Genomic DNA, 10,786 nt, shown 5'->3' with positions numbered 1-10,786 from the left:
CTAGTTAGTGTCTGGTATATTTAAATGGGGTCCAGCTGGAATCACATCACTAGTTAGTAGTGTCTGTTAGTGTCTGGTATATTTAAATGGGGTCCAGCTGGAATCACATCACTAGTTAGTGTCTGGTCTATTTAAATGGGGTCCAGCTGGAATCACATCACTAGTTAGTGTCTGGTCTATTTAAATGGGGTCCAGCTGGAATCACATCACTAGTTAGTGTCTGGTCTATTTAAATGGGGTCCAGCTGGAATCACATCAGTTAGTAGTGTCTGGTCTATTTAAATGGGGTCCAGCTGGAATCACATCACTAGTTAGTGTCTGGTCTATTTAAATGGGGTCCAGCTGGAATCACATCACTAGTTAGTGTCTGGTCTATTTAAATGGGGTCCAGCTGGAATCACATCACTAGTTAGTGTCTGGTATATTTAAATGGGGTCCAGCTGGAATCACATCACTAGTTAGTGTCTGGTCTATTTAAATGGGGTCCAGCTGGAATCACATCACTAGTTAGTGTCTGGTCTATTTAAATGGGGTCCAGCTGGAATCACATCACTAGTTAGTGTCTGGTCTATTTAAATGGGGTCCAGCTGGAATCACATCACTAGTTAGTGTCTGGTCTATTTAAATGGGGTCCAGCTGGAATCACATCACTAGATAGTGTCTGGTCTATTTAAATGGGGTCCAGCTGGAATCACATCACTAGTTAGTGTCTGGTCTATTTAAATGGGGTCCAGTTGGAATCATTTAAATGGGGTCCAGCTGGAATCACATCACTAGTTAGTGTCTGGTCTATTTAAATGGGGTCCAGCTAGTATCCATCACTAGTTAATCACATCACTAGATAGTGTCTGGTCTATTTAAATGGGGTCCAGCTGGAATCACATCACTAGTTAGTGTCTGGTCTGGTCTATTTAAATGGGGTCCAGCTGGTTAGTGTCTGGTATATTTAAATGGGGTCCAGCTGGAATCACATCACTAGTTAGTGTCTGGTCTATTTAAATGGGGTCCAGTTGGAATCACATCACTAGTTAGTGTCTGGTCTATTTAAATGGGGTCCAGCTGGAATCACATCACACTAGTTAGTGTCTGGTCTATTTAAATGGGGTCCAGCTGGAATCACATCACTAGATAGTGTCTGGTCTATTTAAATGGGGTCCAGCTGGAATCACATCACTAGTTAGTGTCTGGTCTATTTAAATGGGGTCCAGCTGGAATCACATCACTAGTTAGTGTCTGGTCTATTTAAATGGGGTCACATCACTAGCTGGTCTAGTTTAAAAATGGGGTCAGTTGGAATCATCACTAGTTAGTGTCTGGTCTATTTAAATGGGGTCCAGCTAGTATCCATCACTAGTTAGTGTCTGGTCTATTTAAATGGGGTCCAGCTAGTATCCATCACTAGTTAGTGTCTGGTCTATTTAAATGGGGTCCAGCTAGTATCCATCACTAGATAGTGTCTGGTCTATTTAAATGGGGTCCAGCTAGTATCCATCACTAGTTAGTGTCTGGTCTATTTAAATGGGGTCCAGCTATTTAAATGGGTCTATTTAAATGGGGTCCAGCTGGAATCACATCACTAGTTAGTGTCTGGTCTATTTAAATGGGGTCAGCTGGAATCACATCACTAGTTAGTGTCTGGTCTATTTAAATGGGGTCCAGCTGGAATCACATCACTAGTTAGTGTCTGGTCTATTTAAATGGGGTCCAGCTGGAATCACATCACTAGTTAGTGTCTGGTCTATTTAAATGGGGTCCAGCTGGAATCACATCACTAGTTAGTGTCTGGTCTATTTAAATGGGGTCCAGCTGGTATCCATCACTAGTTAGTGTCTGGTCTATTTAAATGGGGTCCAGCTGGAATCACATCACTAGTTAGTGTCTGGTCTATTTAAATGGGGTCCAGCTGGAATCCATCACTAGTTAGTGTCTGGTCTATTTAAATGGGGTCCAGCTGGAATCACATCACTAGTCCACTAGTTAGTGTCTGGTCTATTTAAATGGGGTCCAGCTAGTATCCATCACTAGTTAGTGTCTGGTCTATTTAAATGGGGTCCAGCTGGAATCACATCACTAGTTAGTGTCTGGTCTATTTAAATGGGGTCCAGCTGGAATCCATCACTAGTTAGTGTCTGGTCTATTTAAATGGGGTCCAGCTAGTATCCATCACTAGATAGTGTCTGGTCTATTTAAATGGGGTCCAGCTAGTATCCATCACTAGTTAGTGTCTGGTCTATTTAAATGGGGTCCAGCTAGTATCCATCACTAGTTAGTGTCTGGTCTATTTAAATGGGGTCCAGCTGGAATCACATCACTAGAAGTCACTATTTAAATGGGGTCCAGCTAGTTCCATCACTAGTTAGTCTGGTCTATTTAAATGGGGTCCAGCTGGAATCACATCACTAGTTAGTGTCTGGTCTATTTAAATGGGGTCCAGCTGGAATCACATCACTAGTTAGTGTCTGGTCTATTTAAATGGGGTCCAGCTGGAATCACATCACTAGATAGTGTCTGGTCTATCACTTTAATTTAAATGGGGTCCATGGGGGTCCAGCTAGTATCCATCACTAGATTGTCTGGTCTAGTGTCTGGTCTATTTAAATGGGGTCCAGCTCCATCACTAGATAGTGTCTGGTCTATTTAAATGGGGTCCAGCTAGTATCATCACTAGATAGTGTCTGGTCTATTTAAATGGGGTCCAGCTGGAATCACATCACTAGTTAGTGTCTGGTCTATTTAAATGGGGTCCATTTATCACTAGTTAGTGGGTCCATTTAAATGGGGTCCAGCTGGAATCACATCACTAGTTAGTGTCTGGTCTATTTAAATGGGGTCCAGCTGGAATCACATCACTAGTTAGTGTCTGGTCTATTTAAATGGGGTCCAGCTAGTATCCATCACTAGTTAGTGTCTGGTCTATTTAAATGGGGTCCAGCTGGAATCCATCACTAGTTAGTGTCTGGTCTATTTAAATGGGGTCCAGCTAGTATCCATCACTAGTTAGTGTCTGGTCTATTTAAATGGGGTCCAGCTAGAATCACATCACTAGTTAGTGTCTGGTCTATTTAAATGGGGTCCAGCTAGTATCCATCACTAGTTAGTGTCTGGTCTATTTAAATGGGGTCCAGCTAGTATCCATCACTAGTTAGTGTCTGGTCTATTTAAATGGGGTCCAGCTGGAATCACATCACTAGTTAGTGTCTGGTCTATTTAAATGGGGTCCAGCTGGAATCACATCACTAGTTAGTGTCTGGTCTATTTAAATGGGGTCCAGCTAGAATCCATCACTAGTTAGTGTCTGGTCTATTTAAATGGGGTCCAGCTGGAGTATCACATCAGTAGTGTCTGGTCTATTTAAATGGGGTCCAGCTAGTATCCATCACTAGATTAGTGTCTGGTCTATTTAAATGGGGTCCAGCTGGAATCACATCACTAGTTAGTGTCTGGTCTATTTAAATGGGGTCCAGCTAGGTCCATCACTAGTTAGTGTCTGGTCTATTTAAATGGGGTCCAGTTGGAATCATCACTAGATAGTGTCTGGTCTATTTAAATGGGGTCCAGCTAGTATCACATCACTGGAATCAGTTAGTGTCTGGTCTATTTAAATGGGGTCCAGCTAGAATCACATCACTAGATAGTGTCTGGTCTATTTAAATGGGGTCCAGCTGGAATCACATCACTAGTTAGTGTCTGGTCTATTTAAATGGGGTCCAGCTGGAATCACATCACTAGTTAGTGTCTGGTCTATTTAAATGGGGTCCAGCTGGAATCCATCACTAGTTAGTGTCTGGTCTATTTAAATGGGGTCCAGCTAGTATCCATCACTAGTTAGTGTCTGGTCTATTTAAATGGGGTCCAGCTGGAATCACATCACTAGTTAGTGTCTGGTCTATTTAAATGGGGTCCAGCTAGTATCCATCACTAGTTAGTGTCTGGTCTATTTAAATGGGGTCCAGCTGGTATCCATCACTAGTTAGTGTCTGGTCTATTTAAATGGGGTCCAGCTGGAATCACATCACTAGTTAGTGTCTGGTCTATTTAAATGGGGTCCAGCTGGAATCACATCACTAGTTAGTGTCTGGTCTATTTAAATGGGGTCCAGCTAGTATCCATCACTAGATAGTGTCTGGTCTATTTAAATGGGGTCCAGCTGGAATCACATCACTAGTTAGTGTCTGGTCTATTTAAATGGGGTCCAGCTAGTATCCATCACTAGTTAGTGTCTGGTCTATTTAAATGGGGTCCAGCTAGTATCCATCACTAGTTAGTGTCTGGTCTATTTAAATGGGGTCCAGCTAGTATCCATCACTAGATAGTGTGGTCTATTTAAATGGGGTCCAGCTGGAATCTGGTCTATTTAAATGGGGTCCAGCTAGTATCCATCACTAGATAGTGTCTGGTCTATTTAAATGGGGTCCAGCTGGAATCACATCACTAGTTAGTGTCTGGTCTATTTAAATGGGGTCCAGCTAGTATCCATCACTAGTTAGTGTCTGGTCTATTTAAATGGGGTCCAGTTAGTGCCTGGTCTATTTAAATGGGGTCAGCTAGTATCATCACTAGATAGTGTCTGGTCTATTTAAATGGGGTCCAGTATCCATCACTAGGTGTCTGGTCTATTTAAATGGGGTCCAGCTGGAATCACATCACTAGTTAGTGTCTGGTCTATTTAAATGGGGTCCAGCTAGTATCCATCACTAGTTAGTGTCTGGTCTATTTAAATGGGGTCCAGCTGGAATCACATCACTAGTTAGTGTCTGGTCTATTTAAATGGGGTCCAGCTGGAATCACATCACTAGTTAGTGTCTGGTCTATTTAAATGGGGTCCAGCTAGTATCCATCACTAGATAGTGTCTGGTCTATTTAAATGGGGTCCAGCTAGTATCCATCACTAGTTAGTGTCTGGTCTATTTAAATGGGGTCCAGCTAGATCCATCACTAGTTAGTGTCTGGTCTATTTAATCCATGGGGTGGGGTCCAGCTGGGGTCCAGCTAGTATCCATCACTAGTTAGTGTCTGGTCTATTTAAATGGGGTCCAGTTAGTGTCTGGTCTATTTAAATGGGGTCCAGCTAGTATCCATCACTAGTTAGTGTCTGGTCTATTTAAATGGGGTCCAGCTAGTATCCATCACTAGTTAGTGTCTGGTCTATTTAAATGGGGTCCAGCTAGTATCCATCACTAGTTAGTGTCTGGTCTATTTAAATGGGGTCCAGCTGGAATCACATCACTAGATAGTGTCTGGTCTATTTAAATGGGGTCCAGCTGGAATCACATCACTAGTTAGTGTCTGGTCTATTTAAATGGGGTCCAGCTAGTATCCATCACTAGTTAGTGTCTGGTCTATTTAAATGGGGTCCAGTTGGAATCACATCACTAGATAGTGTCTGGTCTATTTAAATGGGGTCCAGCTAGTATCCATCACTAGTTAGTGTCTGGTCTATTTAAATGGGGTCCAGTTGGAATCACATCACTAGTTAGTGTCTGGTCTATTTAAATGGGGTCCAGCTGGAATCACATCACTAGTTAGTGTCTGGTCTATTTAAATGGGGTCCAGCTGGAATCACATCACTAGTTAGTGTCTGGTCTATTTAAATGGGGGAAGTTGTGTGTTGTGTGTGTGTTGTGTGTTGTGTGTTGTGTGTGTGTGTGTGTGTGTGTTGTGTTGTGTGTGTGTGTTGTGTGTTGTGTGTTGTGTGTGTTGTGTGTCACTCACCGAGAGAAGGCTTTCTGCCAGCTTTTCTGGAAAGTTCTCGGGTGGCATGATCCCAAGAGCTGGCCTGTTCACAAACGCACTCTGAGAGGAGGAAGAGGTAAACATGGGGAACTCAGCAGGACTGTCAGATAAACCTGAGGAGAGATGTTCAACTCCAATGTCTTCTGATTGGTTTTCAATACCAGTTAGTGCGGAGACATTCCATTTCGTTAGGGCTCTTTTCTCTGTGAGCTCATAGAGAGCAGCAAGGTATCTCTACCTGAAAGTACATGATCTGACTGATTGATAGTTGGTATTCAGCAGTCATGATCTGAGTGATTGATAGTTGGTATTCAGCAGTCATGATCTGAGTGATTGATAGTTGGTATTCAGCAGTCATGATCTGAGTGATTGATAGTTGGTATTCAGCAGTCATGATCTCTGTGATTGATAGTTGGTATTCAGCAGTCATGATCTGAGTGATTGATAGTTGGTATTCAGCAGTCATGATCTGAATGATTGATAGTTGGTATTCAGCAGTCATGATCTGAGTGATTGATAGTTGGTATTCAGCAGTCATGATCTGAGTGATTGATAGTTGGTATTCAGCAGTCATGATCTGAGTGATTGATAGTTGGTATTCAGCAGTCATGAAGCCTTATTTACTGTGAAGGACGACTGAAATAGTGGTTCTGCAGAGGCAACAGCTCTACAGTGATGAGATGATGACTTGGAATGAAACAATAAAGTCATCAAATTAAACTGATGTAATATACACAACAACTGAAATATGTTGTTAAAGTGAAGTGAATACATGATGGTTAGTAAGTGATGAGCAGTAATGAACCGTCACTAACATCATGGGATATTTATAAAGAATATATTCTGTGTTACAGCATTTACCCACATAACGCATTTACTCCCTCCCTCCCTCTCCCTCTCTCCCCCTACCTACCTCCCTCCTTCCCTCTCCCTCCCTCCCTCTCTCCCCCTACCTACCTCCCTCCTTCCCCCTACCTCCCTCCCTCCCCCTCCCTCCCTACTCTCCCCCTCCCTCCCTCCCCCTCCCTCCCTACCTCCCTCCCTGCCTCCCTCCCTCCCCACCTCCCTCCCTCCCCCCACCTACCACCCTCCCCTCCCTCCCTCTCCACCTCCCTCCCTACCTCCCTCCCTCCTCTCCACCTCCCTCCCTACCACCCCTCCCCTCCCTCCCTGCCTCCCTCCCTGCCTCTCTCCCCCTCCCTCCCTCCCTCCCCCTCCCCACCTCCCTCCCTCCCCCACCCTCCCCTCCCACCCTCCCTCCCCACCTCCCTCCCACCCTCCCTGCCTCCCTCCCACCCTCCCCTCCCTCCCCGCCTCCCCTCCCTCCCTCCCTCCCTCCCCTCCCTCCCTCCCTCCCTCCCCACCTCCCTCCCCGCCTCCCCCCCCTCCCCGCCTCCCCCTCCCACCCTCCCTCCCCACCTCCCTCCCACCCTCCCTGCCTCCCTCCCACCCTCCCCCTCCCCGCCTCCCCTCCCTCCCCACCTCCCTCCCTCCCCCTCCCTCCCCTCCCTCCCCGCCTCCCCCTCCCTCCCCGCCTCCCCTCCCTCCCCGCCTCCCCTCCCTCCCCGCCTCCCCTCCCTCCCCACCTCCCTCCCACCCTCCCCTCCCTCCCCGCCTCCCCCTCCCTCCCTCCCTCCCTCCCTCCCTCCCCACCTCCCTCCCCGCCTCCCCCTCCCTCCCCGCCTCCCCCTCCCACCCTCCTCCCCACCTCCCTCCCACCCTCCCTCCCTCCCTCCCTACCTCCCTCCCCGCCTCCCCCTCCCTCCCCCCGCCTCCCCCTCCCTCCCCACCTCCCTCCCACCCTCCCTGCCTCCCTCCCACCCCCTCCCCTCCCTCCCCGCCTCCCTCCCTCCCTCCTCCCTCCCCCCTCCCCACCTCCCTCCCCGCCTCCCCTCCCTCCCCACCTCCCTCCCCGCCGCCCCCTCCTCCCCGCCTCCCTCCCTCCCTCCCTCCCTCCCCTCCCCACCTCCCTCCCTCCCACCCTCCCCTCCCACCCTCCCTCCCCCCACCTCCCTCCCACCCTCCCTGCCTCCCTCCCACCCTCCCCTCCCTCCCCGCCTCCCTCCCTCCCACCCTCCCTCCCACCCTCCCTCCCCACCTCCCTCCCACCCTCCCTGCCTCCCCTCCCACCCTCCCCACCTCCCTCCCCCTCCCCCTACCTACCATATTGTTGGGGTTGGACATCACTTTAATGAGTGAGGGATGGTTGTATCCTGAAAGAGAAAATAAAGACAAATATTACAATTCGTGTCACCACTTCATTATAACTTCATTATAACTAAACCATTGGAGTCAAACACAAGCTACAACCTAACCAACTATTGTAGTGTAGAAGACTGATTCCCACTGATGTAGCATATGAAACACTACAGTGTTTGACTGTACTATCAGCCTTATATAAAGACCTGCATAGCAGTTCCAGTTTCCACCACTAGGGGCCAGTACGAGAAGAGAACCCCTCAGACAGCAGGTCAAGAATCCACAAAGAGTCTCAAAGTAGAAGTGCTGATCTAGGATCTGTCTATCTCAGGGCTCTCCAACTCTGTTCCTGGAGAGGTAGCCTCCTGTAACCTCTCCAGGAACTGATACCCTCCTGTAACCTCTACAGGAACAGATACCCTCCTGAAACCTACAGGAACAGATACCCTCCTGTAACCTCTACAGGAACAGATACCCTCCTGTAACCTCTACAGGAACTGATACCCTCCTGTAACCTCTACAGGAACTGATACCCTCCTGTAACCTCTACAGGAACTGATACCCTCCTGTAACCTCTACAGGAACAGATACCCTCCTGTAACCTCTCCAGGAACAGATACCCTCCTGTAACCTCTACAGGAACAGATACCCTCCTGTAACCTCTACAGGAACAGATACCCTCCTGTAACCTCTACAGGAACAGATACCCTCCTGTAACCTACAGGAACAGATACCCTCATGTAACCTCTACAGGAACAGGACCCTCCTGGAACCTCTACAGGAACAGATACCCTCCTGTAACCTCTACAGGAACAGAACCCTCCTGGAACCTCTACAGGAACAGATACCCTCCTGTAACCTCTACAGGAACTGATACCCTCCTGTAACCTCTACAGGAACTGATACCCTCCTGTAACCTCTACAGGAACTGATACCCTCCTGTAACCTCTACAGGAACAGATACCCTCCTGTAACCTCTCCAGGAACAGATACCCTCCTGTAACCTCTACAGGAACAGATACCCTCCTGTAACCTCTACAGGAACAGATACCCTCCTGTAACCTCTACAGGAACAGATACCCTCCTGTAACCTACAGGAACAGATACCCTCATGTAACCTCTACAGGAACAGGACCCTCCTGGAACCTCTACAGGAACAGATACCCTCCTGTAACCTCTACAGGAACAGAACCCTCCTGGAACCTCTACAGGAACAGATACCCTCCTGGAACCTCTACAGGAACAGATACCCTCCTGGAACCTCTACAGGAACAGATACCCTCCTGGAACCTCTACAGGAACAGATACCCTCCTGGAACCTCTACAGGAACAGATACCCTCCTGGAACCTCTACAGGAACAGATACCCTCCTGGAACCTCTACAGGAACAGATACCCTCCTGGAACCTCTACAGGAACAGATACCCTCCTGGAACCTCTACAGGAACAGATACCCTCCTGGAACCTCTACAGGAACAGATACCCTCCTGGAACCTCTACAGGAACAGATACCCTCCTGGAACCTCTACAGGAACAGATACCCTCCTGGAACCTCTACAGGAACAGATACCCTCCTGGAACCTCTACAGGAACAGATACCCTCCTGGAACCTCTACAGGAACAGATACCCTCCTGGAACCTCTACAGGAACAGATACCCTCCTGTGACCTCTACAGGAACAGATACCCTCCTGGGACCTCTACAGGAACAGATACCCTCCTGGAACCTCTACAGGAACAGATACCCTCCTGTGACCTCTACAGGAACAGATACCCTCCTGTAACCTCTACAGGAACAGATACCCTCCTGAAACAGAGTTGGAGAGCCCTGGTCGATATATTCTTATTCTTAATGATCCTGGATCAGCAGTCTGACTCTGAGACACTTTATGGATACAGGCCCTGAAGTTATAGAACCTCATCATCCTAACCTACCACTTTCCCAACACACCTGGGTTCAAATACTATTCGATATTTTCCGAATCCTTTTAGAATTCGCTTTAGCCTGCCTGGAGTGCCAGATGGGCATTTTTTTGTATTTTAGAGCCATTCTATTGGTCCGTTAAAGCCAGGCCACTGCAATCAAGCGAATAAATTGTATTTAAAATAGTATTTGAACCCAGGTCAGTTAACACAAAGAATGTATAATCTGTGTGAAAAACATGTGGTTCTCTATGACAGCTGTTTTAGCCAGCAAAACTATACAACATGACATGCTGCCTGGCTTCATACCCAGATACTAGCATGAGGACTTCAAGCTTAGTGTAGAGTGAGGCAGCAAAGCAGGTGGTTGCTCTTTGAAGGTTGTGATTGTAGGTTTTGACGGAAAGTGCACCGGGTGTACGGCCACGGGGCTGTGTGTGTCTGGTCCAATACAGTGTGTGTGTGATCTCTGCCTCATGGCTTTATCTCAGTATTCCAGACTACTGATACACCTCAGAGAGAGAGAGAGGGAGAGAGACATTTAGAGACAGAGAAATTGAGAGAGACATTTAGAGACAGAGAAATTGAGAGAGAGAGAGAGAGAGAGAGAGACATTTAGAGAGAGAGAGAGAGATAAATTGAGAGACAGAGAAATTGAGAGAGAGAGAGTGAGAGAGAAAGAGAGACAAAGAGAGAGAGAGAGACAGAGAGACAGACAGAGAAATTGAGAGAGAAAAACAGAGAGGGGAGGGGGTTATTGCAGGTCTTGTGATTATTTATTTGTAATTGCATTGGTCCAGGGCAGGGGCCTGTGTGTGAATGGCCTGTGACAGGGTGAGTCATTGACCTGTCTCCTGTGTGTGAGTGGCCTGTGACAGGGTGAGTCATTGACCTGTCTCCATGCAGTCTGTTAGAGAGAAGCTGATTGGATAA

At 47.4% G+C, this 10,786-nt stretch overlaps 1 protein-coding gene across 2 annotated transcripts in view; it reads right to left on the bottom strand.

Moving 5' to 3' along the window:
- Positions 1-5,568: 5,568 nt before the first annotated feature.
- The window catches only part of LOC127920895 (4-aminobutyrate aminotransferase, mitochondrial-like), a 40,390-nt gene continuing 35,172 nt past the window's right edge, over positions 5,569-10,786 (bottom strand). For both annotated transcript variants that reach the window (XM_052504912.1, XM_052504913.1), the window contains exons 6-7: positions 7,897-7,946; positions 5,569-5,793 (exon numbers count right to left, since the gene is read on the bottom strand). In XM_052504912.1, coding sequence (XP_052360872.1) covers positions 5,584-5,793; positions 7,897-7,946 — 260 coding nt within the window. In that variant the 3' untranslated portion in view covers positions 5,569-5,583. The remainder of the gene's footprint in view (positions 5,794-7,896; positions 7,947-10,786) is intronic.

Source organism: Oncorhynchus keta, unplaced genomic scaffold, assembly GCF_023373465.1.
Source record: "Oncorhynchus keta strain PuntledgeMale-10-30-2019 unplaced genomic scaffold, Oket_V2 Un_contig_2110_pilon_pilon, whole genome shotgun sequence".
NCBI classification, from domain to species: domain Eukaryota; kingdom Metazoa; phylum Chordata; class Actinopteri; order Salmoniformes; family Salmonidae; genus Oncorhynchus; species Oncorhynchus keta.
This window is presented reverse-complemented; position numbering and strand designations above follow the sequence as displayed.